The 27,252-nt window shown below is 39.5% G+C and overlaps 1 protein-coding gene across 2 annotated transcripts; it reads right to left on the reverse strand.

Moving 5' to 3' along the window:
- Positions 1–1,646: 1,646 nt before the first annotated feature.
- LOC147316091 (gamma-adducin-like) lies at positions 1,647–26,623 on the reverse strand. 2 transcript variants are annotated; one of them, XM_086259287.1, is made up of 15 exons: positions 26,365–26,623; positions 18,027–18,257; positions 16,740–16,884; positions 15,929–16,080; positions 14,601–14,681; positions 12,728–12,877; positions 12,246–12,389; positions 10,961–11,059; positions 10,164–10,337; positions 8,260–8,520; positions 7,933–8,049; positions 7,671–7,760; positions 5,750–5,873; positions 3,518–3,613; positions 1,647–3,396 (listed from the first exon to the last, which is right to left on the reverse strand). In XM_086259287.1, exons 2-15 carry the CDS (start codon positions 18,225–18,227, stop codon positions 3,146–3,148), a joined length of 2,085 nt encoding a protein of 694 aa, XP_086115413.1. In that variant the 5' UTR covers positions 18,228–18,257; positions 26,365–26,623; the 3' UTR covers positions 1,647–3,145. The 2 variants fall into 2 exon arrangements, with proteins under 2 accessions (XP_086115413.1, XP_086115412.1); XM_086259286.1 differs by lacking the exon at positions 26,365–26,623 and adding an exon at positions 20,953–21,160.
- Between the last annotated feature and the right edge of the window lie 629 nt (positions 26,624–27,252).

The following is a 27,252-nucleotide window of genomic DNA, read 5'->3' on the forward strand; positions in this document are numbered from 1 at the left end:
ACATAAAAATCATATGTGGCTAAATAAAATAATAAAAACAAAACTCTATAGTGCTAGCTAAATGCTATAGAGTCACAGTTTGAATAAGAGTATTGATAAACAGTTAAAATTGTTAGCCAACAGTATGGATAACAGATGTATAAAGACATGGATTAACTTTTGAAGAATTGGCTAACAGTATAAACTGCAGTAATCATATTAAGAAAGTACAACCTCTTTTAAATGAGACATGAAAATATCTTGGCTTTTAACAGATCTTATAATGTGATCAATGTAGTCTCACATGAACAACAACACATTACATATTATGGCTTGTAATTATTTATTTATCAAAAACTGAGCTGAAATTTAGCACTGATGAAAAACTAAACACACCCCTACTTCTTCCATAGGAATTAAAAGTAGGAGCTATCTGCTGCTAATTAGTAAGTATGAACACCTCCACTAAAAACAGTCGTTTTTGGCAGTTTGACGGTCTGGAGCAGTCGGTTGTGTTGCTAACGATCTTAGAGAAGCAATTGTTGCCGCTGAACAATCTCCGATGGGTTATAAGACAATTTCAAGACAACTAACAAAAACCCAAGAGGTGTATTTCGGACTCAGTTACACTGCAGGCTTCAGTTAGCATGTTAAATGTTAAAGATCATGAAAGTACAAAAAGAAAACAAATGAAAGTGTGGTTTGTATGAAAAGCTATGGAGTTCCCAGGAGAACGCCTCTACCCTTTAAAAAAGTTGCATGTCAGCAACTCATAAGATGTCTGGAACAATGGCTTTTGGATACACAACAAGGTGGAGTTATGTGGTTATTGCGCAGCTCGACACTTGGAGAGAACCAAAACAGCAAGGTGGTGGAGGGGTGATGATCGGGGCTTGTTTTGAAGTCAGATGATCTGGGCACCTTACAGTCATTGTGTCAGCCATGGACTCCTTTGTATACCAAAATATTCTAGAGTCAAATGTGAGGCCATCTGTTCAACTGCTAAAACTCAGAGTCGTACAACAGGACAATGATCCCACTGCAGCAAATCTACAACAGAATGGCTGCAGACCCAAAGAAGAGTACGCTTAAATTCCTCAGCAATTTCAGAGACTAAAGTCATGCAGGAAACAATTACAAGTTTTGCTGCTGAAGGCGTTGAATCATAGGAAGTACTTACTTTTGCACACACTGCTTCTGCATTTTGCTCAGTTAAAAAAAAAAAAATAGTGATGCAGTATAATAAATCTCATGTTGTTGCTCATTTGAAGTTGCATTTACTTAATTTTAAGGTCTAATAAGGACTAGATAATGTCCTGATATGTAATACTTTAGAAGTGGCAAATGGTGCACCTTTTACCACAAGTGTGTGTAAAATGTTACAAAGCGGATTAACCGTTTAAATTTGTCACCAAGTCATGAAATAAATGACTGTTAAACAGAGTCATAGCTAAATGCAGTTGGTGAATAGTTTAAAGTTGTAGATATCTCAGTTTAAACATCAAACAGATCTAGTTTAAGATGAGTTCAAATAAAGCGATTTAATGACGAAAACAGTTCATGTAAAATTTTGACTGTATAACAATTCTGCGTGCAAAAAGATCGGGAACCACTGCTTTAAATGATCGAGCATCCTTCAGCTAATAACCGAGACAGAAACAGAACAGTTATGGAAACATATCCCAGCTTTTATTAAATCAGGTCATTAAATCAAGGCATTGTTAAAAGGCTGACTTTGAAGCAAGGCGACTGAAGAAAAAAAAAAAAAAAGGTGATACAAACAGCAATGTAAACAACAGAGGAAGAACAGCATTAAGCACACTAATTACACAAGTAATACAGTTTGTAAACACAAAGCGCTCTGCATGTTCAGTAAATAAGGAGCTTAATTAAGGTGGGTAAAAACCCCCAAAAACAACAGAGGAAGTGTTAAAATATTGTTATTTGATTGTACTGTCACATCTCTATATTTCATTGTTTAACATTTGGTTTAGCGTAACAAAAGAACTTCACAAAAAAAAGAAAAAAAAAAAACTATTTACAAAGGCAAAGAATTCACTCCCTTTGGGTTTAAACAAATCATTCACATTATTGACTGGGATGTAAATATATGGCCCTCTAATATACTTTATATCAAACTAACAGTGGCTACAAAGAAAAGCTTTCCATCAGCCAACTACTTAGCCAAAATCTGCCATCAGCATCCGTCACATTCATTTCACTTTCTGCAGCGCAGACGTGCCACTTTCATCCAATGAAGCGATTTCCCCGTCAGTTCTGTAAAAAGTCACTCTTTGTCACTCCTAAACAACGTGCGGCAATCCTCGCTTTGCTGAGCTCTTTCTGATAGTCACAGTCAATTCCTTGTCACAATTACAATAAAGCAGCAACCATGGGAACAATATCACGTGTTAAAAACTACATGAATTATTACTGAATTATCAATCACTGCGTGTTAAGTATAAGAGTTAGTATGTAAATAGACAAAGAAATCATCTCTCAAACACTATAATGTTAATACCTATAATATAAACCGACATATATTATTACAAGGTAGTAGAACTATGACTATGTTCAGTTACAACTCGTACTTCTTATAAGTCTAACCGTCATATAATTTGAATATCTTCAGCCGCTGTTACACTACTGGTATGGAAGTTACATTTTTTTTAAATTGCTAAACAATTTTCTTAGCTGTCAGTATACATTCAACAATGAACTTGTGCAAAAAGGGGGGAAAAAAAAAAATTCACAAATATGTAACACGTCCGATCGGATGCATTAACTTCAAAGCTTTGGCCTGCGTTTGGCTCTCCAGGGCTCTGAGTCACCCCCGTCTCCTTTGATACCCATTTCTAAAACCCGTTAAAAAATATGGGTGAGAACAAAGAACCAAAACAAAAACAGTCCTGCATTGCATTTTGATTTGATGAAACTCCGCTGAGCCCTCAGTGGTCAAATGAAATCTCACAGGAAATTAAACCTTCCGCATTACCATCTACTGGCACATCTCTGAAAAACTTTCACATTGAATAATAGCTGTGAATGTGGGGAACTGGGTGTTCAAATACAACAATGTCCTGGGGGGCTTATTTCACTTCCCTTCAACAAACTGAAAATTAGGAAGGCAATTCAGACGTTTTCATTGCTTTTCGGGTTCATTCGCTCATGCTTCTAGTTTCTCTTTCTCCTCCTTCTTTTTCTTGCTCTTCTTCAAGAATGAAGGTGTGCGGAACTTCTTTTTCTTTTTCTTGGGAGACTTGGTTTGGCTCTCCGGGGTCTGAGGCTCCCCCGTCTTTTCCTTCGTTGTTATGGAGATTTCCACCGTTTCTGAAGTGCTCACGCTCAGCTTGGATACCTCGATGCTCAGATCCTCCTCCATCTCTGCCAAGTGGTCTTTCCCATTGGGTATTGTGTCTGTCATGAGATGAAGCCAACGGAGAGGGATGCGAATAAAAACACGTTAAATTATCCATTTCATTTGAGGCATTTCTTGTCCTTTTTCACTAACTGAAACACCCATTCACTTGCTAATTACCTTGTTTAGCTGGCGTCATTATGGGAGAGAGGGAGAGGGAGATAGTCGAGCCATCAAATGTGGTCATCTCATCTGCATCAGTGGCATCATCATCTTCTGTAAAAGGATTGAAGCTCATAGGGGTCAGTCATCTAACAAAGCAGGTATGAGTCAGCTTAGGCTATTATATGAACAAATAAAATCCCAAGCTGATGTCGGCACTCTACAAACAGCTAACAGGGTTACACAATTCATTCAGAGGGAGAACGGGAATGTTGGAACAAATGTCCCAGGAATCAATCAGTAGAAATTTTCCCCGGCAGCACACATTTTGCAATCTTACAGCAAAGAAGGTATGGATGTATAACTGACAACAGCACTGCACGCTTCAGACTTCCCTTTATGCATCCAGAGCCAAGATCAAAAGCACATCTACACTAATATCTTTTACTTTAGCAACATCTCGATGTCCACAACATTCCCACGTTTTAGGAAACCAAAAAGAGAGACTTTTGGAAATGCTGCCGACCCAGTTTTAGTTTGAAAACTTGAAATATCTAATACCAGGCTTTATTGTACTGTGTGGATGTTGAGGCTGTGGAATCAATGAGGCAGAAAACCACACTGACTTCTTGATCAGACCGTATCAGTTATAAAAGTAAGCTATTATACCTGTTATGACTTTATCTTTTCTGTTTGGGCTCTCCTTCCTCATCACCACAGCTGTTTCTAGTGATGGATAACGCCCTGGGGACCGCTCAAATATCTTGCAATATTTGTTTTGTTTTCTACCACCATGACTGGTTATACTGGTTTTACCTTCAACGACAATTACGCCATATTACTAGCCCAGATAATATTTGTATCCTTCCTCTGTAGTATTTTTAAAAGCAACTAGCTCTACCCCTCTTTCCACATACAAAGGTATGAACAGTGCACCTGATTGGTCATCATTTTCAACTGTGTTAGGAATTAGCAGGGACGCCACTAATATCTACCATGAAAAGTGTTTGTAAAATCTTATGGTAGCACAAGCTTAAAGGTTAGGAGATGTCCTTTTTCTGTCTGGTCAATGTTAAGATTGACCAGATAGCATCCCAGCATTCCCATAATTATTTAGGCACTGACAAAACCTTTGTAATTTTGTTTCCGTATACTACCCGAGTGGATTTTAACTCAAACATTCAGTATGTGATTTAATTGCAGACTTTGATCTTTAAGGCAAGGGGTTTAACTAAAGTATTGCATTAACTGTTTGAAAATTGCCATCATTTTTATACACAATACGGGTCAAACATAATTGGACAAACCAATGATGAAACTCGTGTGCAGTCAATGACTGCCCGAAGTCTAGATCTCGTGGACATCACTAAATCCTGTGTTTTCTCCCTTGAGATGCTCTGCCAGGGCCTCACTGCAACCACGTTCAGTTGCTCCTTGTTTGTGGGTCTTTCTGCATTCAGCTTGGTCTTCAGTAACTGAAAAGCACGCCCTATTTAGTTTATATCAGCTGGCTGACTCGGCCATTGAAGAACATCTCATTTCTTTACCTTTATAAACTCTCGGGTTGCTTTTGCAGTATGCTATGGGTCGTTATCCATTTGCACTGTGAAGCACGCTTCGATTAGTTTTACAGCATTTGGCTGAATCTAAGCAGAGAGTTCAGCCCTGTACACTTCAGAAGTCATCCTACCGCTTCTATCAGCAGTTACATCATCATTAAACACTAGTGGCCCAGTTCCACTGGCAACCATACATGTTTATGCCATAGCATTGCTTAACCATGTATACCAAATACTTACATCCCCAACTCTACCAAAAACCTCACTACACTCATGCTGCCAGCATGCAAAATGCAAACTAAAAGTATTGAACACAAGCACATTTTAACAACTTTATTCCATAGGTTTCTTAGCTCACATGTTCCAATAGTAAAGCATTTCTGTGATGGAGAATAACAAAGGAGTTACTTTGATGCACAGATGTTTCCTTCCTATACACAGATTTCCCTTTGTTTACAGTCACAATGAGACAAAAGGAGTTTGACACGGCGAGTGTCTCTACAGCTCATCTCTCACCAGTAGGAAGTAGTAGGAAACTTTCCTCCTGTACAAACTTTCCTCCACCCAGGACAAGCTGGCGCTAATTAACTGCCTTGAGCGTAACCTAATGGCACAATTCTTGTGTGGCAACAATAACCACAGCAAACTCAGTAAAGCGTCTGACTAATGTATAAAGGATAGGGAACAGTACCTTCTTGGCCTTGCTGCTTTCTTTCTACCATGCTCTTGTATTCTTCCAGCGCCTTCTCTGTGAGATCATTGAAAGGATTGGGAGGAAGAGAGCGGGTCTGTTCTTCATCCTCAATGATGAAAGCCTAAAGACATGGGAAAACATAAGATGCCGTTGCAGTCAGCTGATGCACAATATTATTTCCAAAAGGTTGAAACAGTTTGTTGAATGTCAAATGTTGAAAGTAAAAACTTTTGTTTGTTTTATTTATTTATTTTAATATATTGGGGCTTTATAAATGTAATAATGGTAACTCCTTTTCTTAAAAGCAAAAATGGGTCAGGGGAATGTTTACCACAGTGTTGCATCACCTCTTCTTTTAAAACCGTCTGTAAACATTTGAGCTCTGACATAAATTGTTGTACAGTTATCAAAGCACAACACCTCCCCCCACCCCCCTTCTTACATGGTGAAGGATTTCAGCTGCTCCAATATAGAAGGACTTCTTTTTTCTACTTTGTTTTTTCGTTAAGTGACAAATGTTCAACTGGTAACCGACTGAACTGCAGACATGGCTGTTTAGCACCCAGACCCTTTCATGATGGAGCCACGCTGATATCACACGCACAGAAATCTCTTGCTTAAATAAGGAAAGGCGTCCCTTATGAAACAAAAAAAACAAATGCAGCATCTGGATAGCAGTACATGTTGCTCTAAAACCCAAATATCATTCATTATTAATGGTGCCTTCACATGAGCAAGTTGCACCAACTCCATTCAGCTTCCATTTCTGAATGCAACGGAGTGGTTTTCTGATGTGCTCCTAAGCCCGTGCACTCGTTTCCACTACACAACTACTGCCTGAGGATGTAAAGATCAAGATGATTTATTACTGGCTTTCAGCACTGCTGCTAGCATGCAGAGATTTCTGTGGATTTCCTGAATCTTTTAATCCTATCGCGTACCATAGATGGTAAAATCTTCAAATTCTTTGCATGTTTATAGCTAGAAACTTTCTTTGCATTATATTTTATTTACTTACAAAATAAAATAACAAATAATCACAGTCTTTTTGTGAAGGTGTTCCAATTAGGATTTATGGAAGGATCATGACTGTTGCTACATGTGTTTAATTGGCACAATCTACATAATTAAAAATCTAGTTCCTCTTTATATTTGCATTTTTGGTTGCTTTCATAAGGAAATAAATGTAAACACTGCGTTAACCTCCGCAATCAAAATCTACAAGAATGTGTGACCTTTTTCAAATTTCAATAAACACGACAGACAGAATATTTTAGTGTGCTATGCTTTTACTTCTGTGTGTTCGGGCTTTTTGGCTACATATTTTTTTTGTAATCTTGACATTTATCAGCCTCCAAAGCTGAAAGATCTGTAGATCAATGGACTCAAATTCCTCAAACCATTCCTGAACAACTCTTGTTTTAGTCGTGTCACATGATCCTGATGAACAATGCTGCTGTGTGTGTTGCAGTCTGAAACACTGTTTAAACTAAGTAAGACCAGGGGAACTACACCTGATACTAATTTGTGGAGAGATGACTGATTCAAAATTCCTGGATCACCAACTCGTAACTGAACGGTTTAAGAAACATAGGTGTGTAAACAACAAGCTATAATCTAATGTTAGACCTTGTATATGGACTTCACTCCAAGGCCACAAATTTGTGTTTAGTTAATTATCTTTGTTTTAACAATGATTGTTAGCAATAAATCCCGTCCGTTGGAAAGACACATTTGTAAGAAAAATGTCTTCATGAGTTGAGCAGCAATTTAGTATGTGGGTTGAGTTGTGCGTTATTTTCAGACGTGCTTAGGCAAATGCAAAACACACTAAAATACCATAACACACACTGCATCATGAAATCCGGCTGCTAATGTTGCAATTTTTTTTTTTTTTACAAATGATACATAAACTTACTGGTCCTGGTATGGTGTCCACAACAATGCCTGCCAGTAACTGAGATTTAGGTCCCGGGGTCATCTGGTCACCTCTGTGTTGCTCTTTTATCTGAACAAACATATTCAACAAAGGAATCTCAGCTTTAGGATTTTGGTTATTAGATGCTATGACTGACATTCAAATGACAGTGTAGCTGTTCCAATCTTTGTGCATTTCTACCGCCCAGGTTTGTAACATCTGGGACCAATCTTGTGGAAAATGTGATCATTTTTCAACTGACCCGGTTCCTCTTATCCAAAACCTCAGTGGGGTCAGTGTTGAGTGGGACAAACTGGTTAGGGTCTTCAATCTTTATTGGGGTGCCAACGCTGTAGCCTGGCTGCGAGGACTTCATCCACTGAGAGAATTTAAATGAAGCAAACACACACATAGATTAATAGCAAGAATTCAGAATATAAAAAAGTGCATTTAAAAAACTTGCCACAAGAGGGCAGGCTAACACAGATAAAAATGGGCACCTCAAAAGACGAGCTTGCTCAGGACACCAAAGCCGATAGGATCAAATCGTTTCATTTCCTCTTACACTTTGACAATAAAATCAACACACCATGGTTTTTGTCCTCGGGCTCACGTCCCCGCTGGGTGACTGTTCAGGAACATTGACCTTCAAGTAGCTGTTGGGTGAATTAAGCCACCGGGTCCTTTCTCTCTGTTGTTTCTGCGCCATAAACTTGAAGGGGCTCCGCAGGCCAAGCTCACAGTCTTCTGGCGGCATAGCCGACACTGTGGCGGGGATTTCGACGTCGTTCTTAGACCGGGGTTTTTCACGGACAATGGGGTTCCGGTAAGAATGGCCTGTTCTGTATCCCTAGCACGTTACACAAGGAGAAAATATTATTGCGGCACACGCACCGAGAGTTTCCCTTTGCCAGAAGTTAGTCTTTGAAATATTTTGCACTATTCTTCTCTGCTCATGGGATAAATAAGAAATATTAACCCAAAACTCCAAACCCCCCACAATTCAAATGATTCACAGGCCACCCAGAATCCAATTACACAATACTTTTAAATATTTAAACGCAATATATACAAACAGCATTTTTGCAGACGCCTCCAGTTTGAAAGGGAGAAGACACAACTTTGGTTTGAAGGAGTGTGTTGTTAACAATACATCAAAGACGGAGAGAGACAACTAGAAAACTAGTGATGGGTCCTTGCAGTATGTAGAAAAGTGTGGTCTGAAGAAAAGCAGTGTAACGCTACATTAAAAACAATCAAAACTGGCATTTCTGCACAGGCAATTTGACAAGTTTGCCACAAAAAATAAATAAAAAATAAAAATCCCCTCTGCATTGAGCTTTGATCGTCGCAGTGCCAGCAAGCCATTTTTCACAGAGCCGTTCAGTGGAAACTAAAGCTCAGTTTCAAAATGCTTTAAGTGTGACTGAAACACAGTAAACAAATACAATTCAGGGCGTATCAGTCGTAGCATTCATCATCATAAATTTCTGCACAAACTGTACAAAGGAGTGCAAGAGCTACAGTAACTATTGCCAACATGTGTGACAGAATCTAATATAATGAAAAGGTGAACGGACAGATAGGAGGATATTTCTAATTAAGCAGGTACTTTAAAAGGCCAACTCCTCATCCACACCCCTAATCTGTTTCACCTTTCCATCTCATTGCTTGGTTTAGAGAAGTCTTTCCTTTGAGCATTTTTCTTTTTAAATCGTTTTTAAAACCATGCAATGCAATTTCTAAATCACCTTCTGTCAGATACCATTCCTTCATCATTAGCTGTGACCTTTAGCGCAGCTCAGCTTTTTTGTTGTCTTTGTTTGGGAATCATCTCTGACACGGCAACAATCAAACTCCACCCTCTGTCAGGGAAGGTCAGGCGTCCAGTTGCAACGACTGCGCTGGCATTTTCGCCCTGTGGTATACTCAACAGTCTGGAAGAAAATGCCAAATCCTATTTCCAAATTGAGTACACGGGAGTTATTGCACTAAGTGGCTGTGTGGTCCGTGTGGCTGTAACTGCCCGCAGCACGGCTCACCATCTGGAAGCTATGTTTGAGAGGGTGGGCGATCTCTGATCACACAGAGCTAACACAGCTGCAGTCTGTTCCAGCCGGAGCTGTTAGCAGGAAGGCGACTCGAGCAGACAGTCTGACATCTTCTGTGTCCACAAAACATGTCAGGGCCTGGGCATTATCAGCGAGGCTTAAAAAAAATATATAAAAATCAGGGTGTATGCTTTTACAAAGCCCAGCAGAAGGAGTTCTGTTCTCACAGCTAGAACAACAGTATCCTGAATATTAGGAAATGAAATCTGCAAATATCATAAAACAATATGAGCCAATTACAAAAAAATCAATTTAAGATTAGATAAACAAAAAAACACATGAAGTTTCATTGTGTCCTCTAGTCAGCAACTTCCCGAGGAAGCATGTGAGACAGGAAACTCAAAGCATTGTGGGTAAAAGGCACAGGTCAGGGTTCACTCACCAGGTTGTCTAGCATCCTCATAAGAGACTCGAACTCTGCCTCGCCTATTTTCCACTTGACCTCATTGTCTATGACGACACCGGCAGCGGCCACTCCCTGGGTCAGGGGCTTAAACTTATCCCTGTCCAGGAGAACGAGGTTGTCCGCGCCGCCTGAACATCTCATAGCGTTCACCTAAACAAAGCCATTTGTACCATCGAAGATTGTGTTAATACAATTTTCACTTGGCATTTGGTGCAGTTACTGAGGATTTCACTCATAAAAATTGGAGATTAATTCTAAAACTTTCTTTTCTGAGACACATCATTTTAATTTCAAAACAATCCATCATAGAATTATATAATTAAACAATTGCAAGTGAGGTGAACTCTGAACACGTCAAAAACGACGGAAAAACCAACACAGTCGAGAAAACAAAAAAATCGCTGCAAAAGGATCTCTTGCACAAAGCAACAGGAGTGTTTCAGGAACACTGCAGGGTTCCACCTGTCTGTAAACAGAGATCACTGACACATATTTGAATCAGCTTTACTCAAGCAAGCAGCACGCTTGATATTAGCTTTGCCTCCATTTCAGGCACTGCTCTGTTTTATGTGTCTGACTCATTTGTAGACAGAGGGGAAAAACATTTCAACAAATAAAAGCTGGAAAATAATATCAGTGACTCACACGCATAAAACTGACTTATGAAGTGTGAAGAAAGGCCACATCGAAGTTAACCAATTGCTTTGACCGGAATGGCGCAATTACACTCCATTACCAAGGGCAGGTAGGATCAAGAATAACGATTTTTATACCTGGATCTCACAGGCGAGCTGTGAGTGGTACATATAGTGGAAAGCTTCTTCTACTGTTTCTCCCAAAGCCAGAAGCCCGTGATTCCTCAGGATCATCAGCTGAAAAACACAAACTGCCACATTAGTACATCCTGAATGTGCATTAATGAAAAATATATGGCTATGATTAAAAGTTTAATTAGACATTTCTTTTAAGAACGCATTTATTAGACCAGAAGCTCAATGACATTCTCACATTTGTCTGTTCCATACAAGGCTACAGCTAAAATAAAATAACGACTGCAGTACAGTAGCCTCGTTCTGTCCAACAGTAACAAATCTGCCTATTAAAGCTTCTTTTTGCACTTTTAGAGTTTACGTTCATGCACATTATGGATCTTTTGTTACTAATATATGAGATATCTGCAGTATTAATATGCTGTGACTGCTGCTTAGCTGGTCGACCCAAGTCAAATATTGCTCTCAGCATTACATTTCACACTAATATTGTGGCAATCCAGGGATGCCATCTGGTACAGACAAGGATATTAAAGCATTTCTAACTTTCTCTCTTTGTAGTCATTGTTCAGCACATTAAGAAGCTGGTGGTGACGATTCAGTTTGTGTTGTTTTTGAGTAATGATTTAACATTTGGTGATATATTTATAAAACTGCCTAACTCTAGATGGTGGGTGAAAAAAATGGCAGTGATATGCAGCATTCTTCAGCTATCAGAGATCCAAAATAAAGAAATAAATAAAAATGAGTCACAGAGCTGTAGTTTTCAGCATAGTCTAAATATATGGGACTACCACTGGGGGTGAAAAAAAGAATAAATAAGCAGGCTTCAAGGAAAAACACTTTGGTAGACCAGACTATTTCTGGGCTGGGAGCCCTAGAACAATCTTAGATCGGCTGGTTTAAGCAGCCTCTACCTCTTTAAATTTGCTCATCTGCTTGCAATGATTGCGTGGCAGACATGAGAGCGGTATCGTCTCATCTAACTTTACTTTAAATGTCAGAGTAGTCCCTAAATAGGTGGTTCTAATATTTATTAATTTTTATTATTTTATTTATTTATTATTAAAATGGGTAAACACGCTAAACAAACTGCTTAAGACTATTTGTTGTACCTACACTCCATATCTAAACAAACTAAATATTCTAGTGTACTCAGCTATTTACAGTTACCAACCAGTGGTACAAATACCCCCAGCACATGTGCATACAGTACAACATAATAAGCCCACTCTGTCCCACGTGAACGTGAGCTTGCCACTAATGGAGTGCCTTGCTTTGACAGTACCTTGGCAGTCGGGCCCAAAGCTTTCTGAAACTCCACCTTTGTCTCTTTATCATCCAGGCTGCCATGGTAACCAAAGCACCTCACGTCTCCCAGAAGCAAAGCCTCTTGGGAAATGGGCAAGATTCCACATTTCATCGAGGACACCTGTTAGCATGGGATAAAAACAACTAAGCGTGTGACACACCAGCATAAACAGAGGCGCCTTTTTCGCTGTCGGGCACAATTAAAATGGTGCACACATCATGTGCTGTGCATTTTATAGCAAAGCTTCAAAGAAAATGGTTAAAAAAAAAAAAAAGAAAAAAAAAGAAAAAAGAGAGAGAGAGAACAGAAACTGCATTACAGACTGCCAGCATCTAAAATAACTAGACATGCAGGGGGCTGCCTTTAACTCAGCCTTCTTCGTGTGATACCAAAGTAGTATTTAGCAGCAGCTTTGATTAAAATGAAGCTCATTTAATATTTGCCCCGAGCGTACTTACAGCGGCTGTAACTGCGGTGTGTGCATGGATGATGCATCTCACATCAGGGCGCATTGAATAAATGGCAGAATGGGGAGCAAATCCAAACTGGTCGATGCCCAGATCAGTAGAACCCTGGTCTACAACCTCACCAATTATGTTGACCTTCACCTAAATATTGGAGAAAACAAACAAACAACAAGCAGAGATTTGTGAGAAATGGGAGCTGGCTGTTTAGTATTGTCAGCAGTAGTTGTAGGCGTAGTACTTTAAAAGAATACCCAACTCTGGTTTGCTTTTTTTTTATAACACTATAAACCTTAAGGTAATAATTGCCTGCAGCGTGACTGAACCATTAAAGGTACCCTGTGGAGTTTGTGTCTAAACAAGGTCATGTTTACAATTGTTAATTACAAGTACACATTATGTGCATGCTTAAGGTCTAGCAGAATGTTTTCTTCTCCTTAGAAGTGCATTTCTTTTAATAGTTTAGAATATGCAGTGTTGTTTTTCTTTCCTTTATTTTTGCGGGGGCAATATGACTACTTCTGTAACCTGTCGAGCAGTGAAACAGTGTGAGGTGGATGACAGCAAACAGCACAGAACCACACTTGTGTGTCGGATACTTTTCATATCCTTTCTTTGATATGCCATTGTCTCAAAATCAAACAGTTAATTAAATTAACAAATTTCCCCAAGACTACGACTGGTTTCGGATTCATTTTTAATGAACTTGACTTCATTTAACACTGGTTTACTTTAAGTAAATCAAATAAAAATCCTATTAGGATCTGAGCTCTTGACGATTTTTCATTTTTAGAATGACAACTGCAAAAACCAAAAGCTAACATTAAGGAAAAACGTATGCTTTTAGAGTGCGTCAGCTGTCAGGAAGTGTAAGACCACTGCATGAAAGAGAACGAATGCCCTTTCTTGTGACTGCAGAATGATTTTGTGTACTTTACATTCAGTCCAATCATTATTAATTCACATCTGTTGCCAGGTACATGTCGTAAATAGAGATGTACGTATTGACCAGTGAAAAGCCGGTCAGCCTACCATATGTTCAATTACAAACTGGTCCGTTTCATGCATATACAACATGCAGCACACTCACAGCCACACACTAAAATGATGTTAGTGTGGAAACACATCACTGTGAGTGAAGACACAAGGTTCACCAAAATAAACCACGGTTGGTCTTAATGAGGCACTTAAATCATTTTCACCCAGCTGAACATGGACATTTTAAAGAAGCTAACAAAGGCCAAGTGGCTAAAGCTAAAGCTAATCAGATCTCAGCCTGGCGTGAGCAACAGATCAAAGCATTCGTGAGGAAAATGGAGATAAGTGAACAAAAGAAAATAGTCAATATCCTGCTAATTCAGTACAGTTTTACTGCAGTTGCCTCAAGACGTTTTATATTTTAAGGTAGAGATCCTACAATAAAATACTGGAATACTAGAAACGATTTAAGTACCGGATGTTTGTTTTGTTATATGAAGCTGATGCAACTGCTTTTGTTTGGAAGGCAAAATATGTATATGGTAAAGGTGAGTGAGCAGCAACTAATTTTCAGTTAACTATTTGTCCCGCTTTCCAGTAGCAAAGCACTTTATTTTCACTTGTTCTAAATAAGATCCTGAAACTTATAGTTTGAGGCAAATTGTAAAGTTTAATCATTTCTTTTAATCATGAAAATAATATTTGGCGTTAATGAAAAGTTACTTTTTTGTCTGTATATGCTTTTAGTTAGTTCTCAGAAAGAAAATCGAAATCAACAGAAACTGGTATTACAAATAAATGGGAATCAGAATTGGCCAAATAAACTGCCATCTGTAGTACTAAAACTATATTCCCAACTAAAAATAACACACTCAACTACTTTCCTTACCAAATTTGCTGCCGTCACTTCAGCAAAAGAAAGACCTCGTGGACTGATGAGAATGTGGTCCTGCTCTTTACTGACACGTACCTATGACAAAATGAACACATGAGTAAAGTGGCGAAAAGCTCAAGTTTGATGTACAAAAATCAAGAGGACAGTGGCTTAAATGCAAAACAGGGGCTTCAGAACAAGAGTCCCAAAAAGAGCTATGTCTGTTTTTATATAGTCTACATGTATCTTCATGTAGCATCAATGTGGCTGCCCTTTCTGGTTTCATTACTCTTTGGAATATTTCAAACTCACTGGCAGAAAATGCTTAAAAATTGCTTTGGTTTTGTTTTGCAGATAAATGTTAGCAGTGAGAGATAAAGCCTCACTCACACAGACCCAGGTGATACAAATCATTGACCGCTTGGCAACCTCAAGTTGCCAGGTAAGAATGTGTATTCCCCAGCTGGTTGGTAAGTGCTTGCTGGCTGTTACTGGGTGAAATCAGTCACACAGAGGGTGCTTCACCTTTGTATTTATCACACTTTTCGGTTTCGCCACTGCTCACTGAGTGGCGGGGCAGTCAAATCATCATCTTCCATACAAACTATAGGTGACAATGGTTTTTTTATGTAGCACCATACGACTCTTTGCAACCAGTCTCACCTACCTACTGCCAGCATACCTCAGCAGCCTTTTCCAAACCGTTGGGGAATACACATTTTTTCCTAGCAACTGATGGTTGGAAAAGCATTGTCCACTGGTGACCAGGCCCATGTGACGGAGGCTTTATACACTGCATATCCTGTGACTATCCTTTAATATAAATTAACTGATGTAAAAGCTTTGAGGCAGCATTTTTAAACATTTGTCTAAGTAAAAAAAAAAAAAACACCACTGCTGCTGCCATGAGGAATGAAATCTCTACATTTACAATGTTTTTTTTTTTTCTTTTCAAGAGGGGTTAACACTGTCTAAGAGAAGGAAGACACATTTTCCCAAGTCAAGGGTAAAGAAACTCTGAACCACAGACAAAAGCTTTTTTTTTTACTTAGAAAAACTCAAAAATGTGTCTGTCTTTGCTTTGTCTTTGGGGAATATCAGAACCTAACATTCTGATGTTCTCCAAGGTGTACATCAGATGTATGGTTGTGAATTCTTGCTTCATATTCACAAACCTTACTTTTCTATGCCATAAATAATATATAGTTTCTGAAAATAAAGTGGTATTCCCCTTTAAGCCTTCCAGGTGCCAGAGAACAAGGAGCACACATAAAGAAACACAAACCTCGTGCTGCATACATAAGCAGGTGTGCACTGGAGCATGATTGTGAAGTTGTACTCACAGTAATGTAGGAGCTTGTAAAGCGAGCCCAGCTGAAGAGGTCAACGAGCCTGTAGAGGCTGGCCAGCTTGCAGCGACTCTGTTTCTCCCCTTTGGCAAAGGGGGGAGACTCTACGCCATACAAGTCATTGACTGGGGTCACCATCCCGATGCCTGCCACAGCACATAACATCATCTGTACATTGCAGTGCATCCGAAAAATGTACAAGCATGTTTACATGATTTGTTTCCACAGTATGTAAAGTCAAACATCCCGGGGAACATGAGTCTCCTCAGCTGAAGATTGAAAAAAGGGCCCTACTCAGAATTCCCAAAGTGTATCTGAGGGTATTTTGGGGATGTAATACCATATAAGGCCATTAATGATACAGGGCATTAACTTTTATAGCCACTTTGGCTTTTTAAAGGCGCAGGTCTGCCTCAACTCTTCAAAGCATGTTCTTACATTTTCCAAACATTTACAGTTTTGATCATTAAACTGTCTAAAACTATAACTTCCCAGTGTCAGCTCTGTGACCTCCCACTGAAACACAGGGGTAAAAGGTCAGGCCAGTATAATGAACACTGCAAACTGCTATACTTGATTACTCAGACTGGTCATGAGAGTTACTTAATAAAAGCACTATTGAGCATTTTATGCTGTTTCAGGGTTGTTGAGTGTCACAGGAGTTGGGGAATTCAGCCTCCAACAATGAAGATATTCAGTCTGGCTGATGCACACTGACGCAGGATACACGTTGAATGACAAACAGGCCGAAAGGGACATAAATGGATACATTCAGACGCACACACGAGCACACGAGGCCACTCACTGATGGGAGCAGTCAAGGGGCCTGCCCCTCCCGTGGTGCTGGCCATGACCAGGTCAGCAATCTGCCTCAGTGCCATGAGACCTGTAGGGTTGTTGCCCTTAGTCAGCTGGTCCTGAATCAGACCTTCTAATTCATCTTTAAACACCTGCAAACAAAACCAAATAAAACTTTTTTATAGTAGGAGATGTGGTACAAAGAAGCTAAAACCTAGCAACTCATGTACACGCAGCCTATCTTTGTCCTACTTCCAACACCTTCACAGGATGTGTGGGGAAGCACAGCGAGCTTTCAGATGCTCCTTATAACAACTATACACAAATCACCAGACCACTAAAAAAAAGCTCTTTGTGTACATCTGTGAAAAGGGGGTTCACTAGAAGAAGGAGCTGGCATTAAACTTGACCATCAATTTCTGCGTCAAGTGTAGCCTGTGAATCTTGAAACGACATCATTTTCTCCTGAGCTGCAACTAAGCTCAGGCATTCTGCTTCATCCGACCACGGTTCCCATGGTGATGTGATGAGCTCCACTTGTTTGGTGGGTTATGCAATCACAGATGAGTGTGGGCTCGTCTTATTTCCATGCACTTCATTGGTGTGTACTTATTTCACATCCCTGTACTTACACTGACTGTGTGCCGTCTCCTCCATTTGCTCTCCATTTTATAAATTTTTTACTGAAGCAATACTGTGTATTATATGCACTGGTGTTTATATTATTCTGTCTTTTGTCAACGAGAGCAGATCACATAATAGAACAGATCTCTAAATGATGCAAATTATATCCTAGGGTGAATCTCTACATTATTTAGGCTGAGTTTTTGCTGTGCTGTCTTATTATTAACTTAACTGAAATGTACCTAATAAACTGACACAGGCTTAAGGACAACAAGAAGTGCTACAATTAGGATTTTAAGGAAAATAGTGAAAAATGCCTCCAAGTGTAGTTTAACTTTAAAAATGAGTCACTGATACACAGAAAAAGAAGCAGACTAACACTAACCCCCTTTGTAAAGTAATGATGATAATAATAATATTAATAATCTGGACAGTAACAATGGTAGAACCATTTACACTTAATTCTGTAAGCTAAAGCTAACCCATATTAAAATAGAATGCAGTATATTAAATGATGTGCACATAAACAAGTAAAAAATACATGCACTACAATCAGCATTGAGTAAAGGGTAGAGTGTATCTCTCTGGGGTTTAAAGCTCTGTTTATTACTCATACACAGTGAAAGCTTGTGTGTAGGAGGCTATTTGTATGAAGCCTCTTGCTACATACTGGACTCTGCAGGATCTGGGTGACCCTCTTCTTCTGCTCCATCATGTTAAAGTCCTGCCTCAGGTCCGGTGACATATTCTTGCTCCGGAGATACTCAGGGTCGCTCTCATCCACGCGGTCAAAGTAGCGCTCCTTGGAGTCGTTGCTGGACAAGGCCAGGGTCAGAGACCCCACCGTCTGCCTCACATCCACCAAACTCATATCCTCACCGCAAGGCCTCCCACTCTTCCTCTGGAAGAAAGGAGAAAACATCACAGCTCATTTCGCATTCAGGCTGTCAAGGCAACTGATGTTGTTTTAACAGAAAAGATGCTGGATGGGTGCAATAGTGACTAATGTAATTACAGAGAAGGAGATAAAAGAGAGGCGATTATTGTTATGTGACTGGTGCTGCTTGGAAAGGACAAAAGCTGGTGCTTTGCAAAAATGACAAGTTAGTCACAGCTACTGTGAATATAATAGCATTTTTGTTTTATTGCGATCAGTACATTTTACTTACTTTTCCCCACAAACACGCACAGAACCAACACATTTCTGTCTCTATCATTCCTCAGCGGTATATTATGTTTTATCAGAGAACACTGGCAACACTTTGTAATAATCACTGCCAACAGTAAATGATTAATAGTGTTTATGTCAACTGGTCATTCGTTTGCATAACAAAACAGTACTTACCAAAGTTTTAGAAATATTTGTTGCAACTTTACTGTTAAACAGCTAAATAATACTTACAGATTGTTTACAATCCATTGATTCACACTTAGGTAAACACTGTTTTATTGTTTGCTAACAGAAACGACAGTTTATCTAACCATCAAGTTATTCTAAGCCTTAGGCATGAATTTCATTTCAGCAGGAAATCACTCGGTAACTTGTGTTGTTACCGGGATCTCCTTTTAACTGTACGCCGTAACCTTCTACGTAACCTGACGTGCACAGCCCGAGAAATGTAACTACACGTCAGGTTGACACAGCACGCAACAACCTGAAAGGCGCGAAATGCTGCGGTGCAGGGATAAAAGGAGTTTTTGGTTAAGTTAGGTCATCTTCACTGTGAAGCATTTTTAACAGGGACAATTATTCAACACCATGTCTAAAGAACAGACAACATTGTGACTATTTCACATTTGGTTGATATTAAATTGGTGACACCATTGTGGATTCTTTCAGATTCTTCACAACGAATGTTGTATAAGTCCGGACAGACATGGATATAAACTGCAGCCTTACGGGTTGGCAGACAAATACAACTGAAAGGCAGTATTTCCAGTTTTCTGTTACTTAGTGGGTTTCAGCACCAAACTTCAACATCTCCTTCCTCTCCACACAGACTGAGGCCAATTTATACACTGTGAGAGGAAAGTAGCAACAGCTTCAACTCTTCTGTTCATCAAGAAGCTATAAAGCATGGCCAGCAGCAGAGCCAGGCACGAAGGGCTTAGGTGGTTGCCTAGGGTGCATAATATCAGGGGGAACTGGCACGCCAGGCTTTCTTTTCTTTTTTGGTTAAATCATGCTTACAGCAACAAGTTTATTAACAAAAACAGTCTTTTAACTACAATAACACAAACTCCATCCCCTGAACTGTTGACAAGATGATGGAATAAACAGCGGCTGCCATCATGAGGTAACCATCCATGTAACCAGTGCATGATAGCATGCCTACAATCCAAACTGCCCAAACTAATCTCAAGCCAAATTAGAGGAAGCCTCAAAGCTCCTTGTTTATGAAAAGAATGATATCGGTGAACAGCCTTTTTCGTCCACAGGACGAAATCTAAATAATAAGACTTTATGATAAAATGATACGATTTCAGCAACAGAACCAATCTACATACTTACAATTTCCAAAGTTATGCACACGCACCAATAATCTCGATTTAACAAAACAAACAGGAGCTAAAGTTGTGTTTGTCTTTCCTCTGAGTTTATTAACTTTCACAGGGTTACCTACAGCATCTACTTGTGTCCCCACAGGCAGAAAGTTGCAGGCATTTACACCACAGTGGTATCTTTGTTTGTTTAAAAGACACGTAAATAACTAAATAAATCTGTTTTTCCTAACCTCAAACAAATGAGGTGTCACACAGAGAGCCCCGGCTTTACTGTTCAATCAACTGTTGACATCTGCCTTCCAGACATTTTTATTTTACTGTTAATACAAATGTGACTGGTTTATTCAAATCAAAAACAGTCAAACAGCTTTATTTAAACATTCTTGTCATGTACCCGCCTACATTTAAGTCATCATTATTGACAGTTCCAATAACTACATAGGATGCAACTTTACTATTGATAAAGTAACTAACTTGAAATATGACAGCAAATAGCCCAGAAGCATTGGAAATGCACACAGACGTAGTTAAGTCTAAAATAATGAATCTACTAATTAAACATTTTTGTAAAGACAGGCAGTAGATTTGAGTTTATAATTAATTATAATAGTCTTAGCTGTTTTGGGAGAAAAGAGCAGGCCGTTCAACCAAAACATTTTTTTTGTTAAAAAAAAAAAAAAAAAAAAGTGGGGGGGGGGCGGGGGGCACCGAATCCAAAGGCTACAGCCGGCCCTGGTCGCCTCATGCAAATGAGATATTTTGAAAAGCAGCGTGCGCCTTTGATGCTGCAGTGTTACCTGATGTGGGGGTGGAGGGAGATACAGCTAGGTCTACTTCACATTAGGCCGGGAAACGCAACAATTTCACTCCACTAAAGCAGAAATAACACTCTCACAGCTGTTTTCATGGCAGCCTGTAATCAACCACTCGATGCGTGGCATCAAATTACAACTTTTAACCGTTACTGCAACGAAAAGTAACGCAGAGGGGGATGTATTAGCCAAAGCTAGAGGTACGAGCTGAAGAAGAAAAAAAATCAAAGCGAGCACATGAACCCAAAAGTAAAACTGTTACTGCAAGTTGAAAATTACCTGAAGCAAAGTTCTCCTAACTACCTCCGGGCGACGTGACGTCGAATATCTCCTGAAACGTGGATAAAGGTGAGCCACGCGGATATTATTCCCAGTTCGGATGCATGGTTTTGGGGGAAAACAGGCTTGCAACTTGTGCTGCTACAGTATCCAGACGAAGCAGCAGGCTGCCCGCTGCGGGTAAGTAGTGAGTTGAAGAGTGAAGATTGGCTGCATGGAGGAGGGTGTGGGTGTGTTGGTGTGGGAAAGAGGAAAAGTGACCATGTGACTTCACTTATCCACCCACTAGAGCGTTTGTATTGAGCGGGACAAAAGCATGGCCACTCAGAGCTTAGTTTTTCACAACCACACTGTAGCTTTCCTGTAATATTACTTAATAAACCTTATTCTTAAAATCCCCCCCAGGGAATATCTTACAGGCTTGCAATAATTTTTGGTGAGGATTTGAAGTAAAGTTTGTGTGTCTGTGTGTGTTTTTTAAATTACTCTTCTCTCCTGCTCTCTGTCTCTCAGTGTGTGATTCATTAACTCCTGCCACTTCATATCATAAATAACTGAGACGCCTGTGATCCAACTGCAGCTCCGAGGAGGTTTACATCAAAGCTGTATGCCTCAATCATACAAAAACAGAATATTTCAAAGCCAGAATAAGTGCCCCCCCCCCCCCCCCCCCCCCAAAAAAAAGTTTTCCACAATATAGCATATTTGCTTAGAGAAAGCAATTCATAAAGTGTCTCAAAGACGAGAAACTATAACAATTCTCATTATTTTATTCACATCACACTTACTTTTCCCGAATTCACAAGCACAGCATGCCCACTTCACTTGTAAAGTAAAAAAAGACCACCACTTAATGTGCTGGCTGCACAAATCATATTTTTTGAACGGCCACATTGTTGTGCAAGGTTCTTTTAGACACGCTGCTTTTCTTTAAGTGAAATAAGATGGTTCTCTCAACAGAAATAAGGAATAAGATCAAAGTACAACTGAATGCAAGGCTGTGCAGATTTGTGTTAAAAAGAGCAGCCACCTCTCTACTCTTTTCTGCTTTGCTGGTCACCCTCTACGAGCTGTAGTGTAGCAATATTCAAATGCACTCCTTGTTAAATGAATGCAAGTCTGGAATTTCCAATTTTCTCAGTACGGCTTCCGTCAGCCCACAGATGTATTACCGCTTTTATTCACGCACAATCGGGCACACTCGTACCAAAATCTTGATTTTGAGATGTAAGAGAGAGAAGGATTAGATCACTGACTGACACAACAATTGCAGGAAACACAGTGGAGTCTTGGAGGCGGGGCAGATATGTGGACATATGGGTTGATGTAATGAAAAGCAGAACTTTCTCACTCTGGAGCAGCGTGACCCCCTAAACTCCCCCCTCCGCTCGGAACCCTGCCTCCCTGTTACTGGCAGGGTTCCCACCAGAAACCACAAGCAAGCTTAAATGTCTGCGCACAACATCCTCCCACCTTCCAAGCACCACATTCTTGCTGGCTATTTAAACTTTTCAGTGAGGCCAGCCTATCCTGAAAGCAACTCACCAAATGTCAGGTGTTATTACTTGACGACTCATTCATACAGATTACTGTTGAGGATACTGATGTCCGCTACTGGAATCCCACCTTTTTCTTGTCAAAAACCTACTACTGCTCTGCTGGATGTGACATTGAAATCAGACACACAAATACTGCCTGGATAGATCAAATGAAAGCATGTAGCCTACAGTAGAGTAAAACTCTGGGAAATAATCGTATAATTCCTTATAAGATTAATCAAAGAGATGCAATATAAATACCGATGCAGAATTGTTGCTCTAAGTAAAACCATTCCTGCAGAACATATTGGTGAGATTTGGTATAGTTAGAGTTAAGTTATAACCACTAACTGTGTGGTGAAAAGTGAAAAATAAAATAAAACTCAGAAAGTAAAGCAAACACAGCAAACTCCATTTCAGAGTGAACAATAAACTCAAGAAAAACTGCAAAGCATGACACCAAAAAGTCACAGCTGACTTTCTTTTCTAAAGGCTTAGAGAAGAGTAGGCGAAAGCTTTCAGGGTGTCATGCTAGATGAGGGACCAGCGTGTGAACTGGAGTAAACCCAAAGTAAAACCCGGGAGACATAGGCACAGGGAATGGTGATCAGTGTCATGTCATGGTTGAACTTAAGAAAGATATCTGGCCCTGTGGAAGGCACAGCGTGTTGGGATGTGTGTAGCCACCTTTTGACCTGTGGATTTATCTTTTATCTCTGCCCTTGATGGGTTTCTTGGGGGGTTATGATCACACCAGTGCTAGTGCTTTATCTCTTTTCTCTGTAGGGAAAAGCTGACAGAGGGATCTCTGTTCTTTAACAGGTACGTAACACAGCATGGAGATTGTTCAGTATAGGCATCACGTAGAGTTGTAGTTTAAATAGTTTCCTATAGATGACAGAAAAGGTAAGAAACTACTTATTACACAACAAAGAACAATTTCTGCTATTGTGAAATTATATATATATATATATATATATATATATATATATATATATATATATATATATAGTTTGAATGCTGAGTGTTTAAGTGTGCAAGCAATTATTCAAACCAAATTCATCAATGAAGTCTGATTTATGATTAATAAATGACTAATATGTTGATTAAAAATTTAATAATTAATGCCTGTAAAATTCTTCCAAACAGTTAGATCAACATGAGGTAAAAATATCTCGAGTTTCTGTATATCAAATGCCAAAAATATGAGATAATACATTTCCCATAATGCAACTGCTGTGCTATTTTTTAGAGCATTCCTTCCTTATTTTTTCAAGTCATCATCAGTGTTTTCTTTTTCCTTAGCAGTCAGAAACTGCTAGTATTTAGCACTGAACATTATCATGATGACTAATTTCGATCGAGAGAGAGAGAGATGTCAACTTTATTTCAGGTCCTTGCAAGCATGGTTGCCTTGGTAACCAATGCTTATGCTGTGTGAGGCAAAATTAGTAAGGGAAAGAGAGAATGGGTGCCAGATAACATGGCATCAAGAAGAAAGATTAGAAATCGACACAAACTGTACCGTTTCACAGAAATACACAGAGTCGAACTAATCATCTCATAAATATAACCCTGATTACCCCGTCTGCATGACTGATGGATCTTCTTTATAATTAAGCCACAGGGTAAAGACCTGTTGTATTTCTCTTTTAACCAAAAGCATTCTGTGCTGATTACCTTGAAGACTTAAATCATAGCTCTGACTTTCAGACATGTTTGAAATATTAGTCGTAACCATTACGTTGCACTCACTCAGCCAGACATTTAGCCTCTGAACACAGAGGCACACACTATAGAGAGTTTTGCTTATTTCCCCCTTTCTATTTTGTGATTCTGTTTTGCAGACATTATGAATAAGAATTTTTTTTTGAATTTATTTGTGTCTAATTTCTTTCAGTTTTGTCTATTTGCATGGTATGGCTCTGTTTTATGACCACTGCACATGGCATTAAATCAGATACAACATGAAGAGGAGGAGATGGGATGAAAGTGGGTTGCAAAGTGGCTTACAGATGGGAAACATCTACAGGCAAAGTAAAGCAGGTGCTCTTTGAGATTTGCCAACTAGATGCATTGATATGGGCTGTCACTGAGATCAGTAAATAGGGATTAATGAGTTCTGCTACTACTTGACTTCACGGCCTGTCTGAATTAACTCCATCCATCCCTCTCTCCATCCTTTCATTCATTTTCTTTCACTTATCTAATTCAATGTTGCAAGGATGCTGGAGCCTATCCCAGCTGTCATAGGGCAAAAGGTTGAGTACTACTTGCACTGGTTGCCAGAAAGATAGCCAGTGTCCTGCACTCTATTTAATTCACATTTTTTAAGCTGAGAGACTCATCAGAGCCTTCTTTATGTCAGTGACTTCTTTAAATGGTCAGTTTCTAAAACATATTCCTTTAAACAAGGTCCTTTAAACTTTGATCAAATGAAAGGTCCCAAATAGAAACAAGAACATTCCTACTGACATCTTTCTGATAAATAAAATACACCTTAGTTTGTAGAAAAACTCAGACACAGACGTTTTGGAGAGGAAACCTTTTAAATTTTCTTTAAAATTTCTACTACAAAACAATGCCATTGTTTTGGTAACTTCACATAAATATATATCACTCCACGTCTTGCTAAAATTGGTCGTGCTACTCCCACTCAGCAGGGTGGGTGGCAACAACAGAGTGCACTTTGAACCTGAAACAATTTACATTGTTATAGTTGGATCGGTGCCTTCGCTGCATTTACGTGTAGAACTGCGTCGGCACACGCATGATCACACACTGCCGGAGACATATTCAAACACACACACGTCGCAGCACTATGGAAAGAGACAGACTTTGTTTACCTAAGGGGAAGAGCTGGCTGTAGTCCCTACTGCGGTTGTCTTTGGATGGCCTCCATGTTGGAGATCTAGCGGTTTTGTGTGGTTCACTTTAATTGAGGCTGAGGTGGTGGCCTGGCTAACAGATCCTTGCATGTTGTCACATTCAAATCACAACTACGAAAAAATGAGGTGGTAATGTGGTAAATTTTCCATAAACCTCTCACATTTGTGCAAAAACCTGACATTTACTATAAACTGACAAAGTACCTACATGCAGTGCAGTAAAAGCCATTTATTATCAAATTAATTTAGCAAGGAGATGATGACAGCGTAAAACTTAATCTAACGTGAAAACGTCATAAAATGAAAACTGTGTCTAAGTGTAAACGGCAACAGGAACAATTGATTGCATGGTTGATAGGGTTTGGGTCATGACCTGCTTTTGGGTTTTATGGCCGTCTATAACTCGCATCACCAGGCACACACATTATGAAATCCCGTGCTGCCCTAGCTCCACATCTAAAGTCAACAAATGCTTGTTCGGAGTAATGTTTCTGGAGAGTGATGCTAATTGAAAACATCTGTTTGAAGCCTCTGCAGCTGGAGGTAACCCTGCCGCAGCAAACAGGCCAGTTAGGCAGTGACAGACGACTACCATGTTAAATCTAGAAAAAGCAGTAAATAGAGATGCAACACAGTCTCTCTGTAAAAAGCAGCAACTCAGAAACTATTTACAGGTTTGCTGTAACTGAAATTTCATATGGTGTTTACAAAAAAATCACTCCACAAAGGATGTATCACAATCTGTTGCTGTAAGAAATCCCATTCTCCTGGGCCATAAGGTGTCCTTTATCTGTTATTAGTGTACTAAAAACATACACTTTCCTTTCCAAAAGCTTCAAAGCTTGCATAGAAAAAAAATAATTTAAAAAAATCATCCTGCCATGTAACTTATTTGCTTTGATCTTAGCTCTAGTAAATGCCTGCTCTCATGGATAAAAAGGTAAAAAAAAAAAAAAAAAAGGAAAAAGTAAATGAACACACCTTACATTGATTGCTGTCTCTACACTTATCCTGCAGCAGAATTCTTCACGTTTTATTTCAAACTCCCACGATTCCAGCCGTTGTTGGATAGCTGTTTACATTATCACTTTGAAGAAGGTCATCTGGTTTCCCAGAAGAGAGGAAACTGCTGCTTTGCCTCTGATCTCCTGAACTCCCTCGGCTCCTCTTGTCACAGCGGCTGTCTATTCTCAAAAGGAATGGAAGAAAACTTGACCAAGCATTTTGAATGGACTGGACTGCACTGAAAAAAAAATGGGAGGGACAAGCTTCCACCCCGGCATACATATATAGATATATATATATATCTATATCTGTATATTACACCAACTAGTTTCTCTAAAGTACGTATGATTTTCTTCATTATTTTTAAAGGCTTTTTTATCATGCAGGAATTACATGTTGCATTTGTATCTAACCATAAATGGAGAAAAACTGCAGCAATCTCCTGCCAGGCATATTTTTCCTCTGCATATTGAGTGTGCCTCATGTTCTAAATTTTGCTTTCGAGGAGGGCATTGCACACAGTGAATTCTTGCCTGCATGCTTTCACCTCCTCCCACATACTCTCTCACAGTGAGTGAGTAGGATGTGTTGCTCTCCCTCTGTACTGCACCACCACCTGAATACATCAGGCATTTGAAGAGTGCATTCTATCGCTGTGAAGAAGGTAGAAATGCAAGGTAATTACAAGCTTTAGACTGCGAATAACCGTTTTGACTGAGCAACAAATGCACCGTGATGGCAGACGATCAAACAGCGTATGTGGTAGACAGCGAACCATGCATGCCTGTGATCTGTGGGTCTGGGTACAGTTTATCTTATCAAAATGATAAGAACACTAGGAACACATCACGAAACACAAGGAGCGTGAA

This window comes from Aulonocara sp. 'chitande type north' Nkhata Bay, linkage group LG13 (assembly GCF_057382095.1).
Source record: "Aulonocara sp. 'chitande type north' Nkhata Bay isolate Kocher_YH1m ecotype deep benthic linkage group LG13, A_spYH_male_GT1.1, whole genome shotgun sequence".
In the NCBI taxonomy this organism is placed as follows: Eukaryota; Metazoa; Chordata; class Actinopteri; order Cichliformes; family Cichlidae; genus Aulonocara; species Aulonocara sp. 'chitande type north' Nkhata Bay.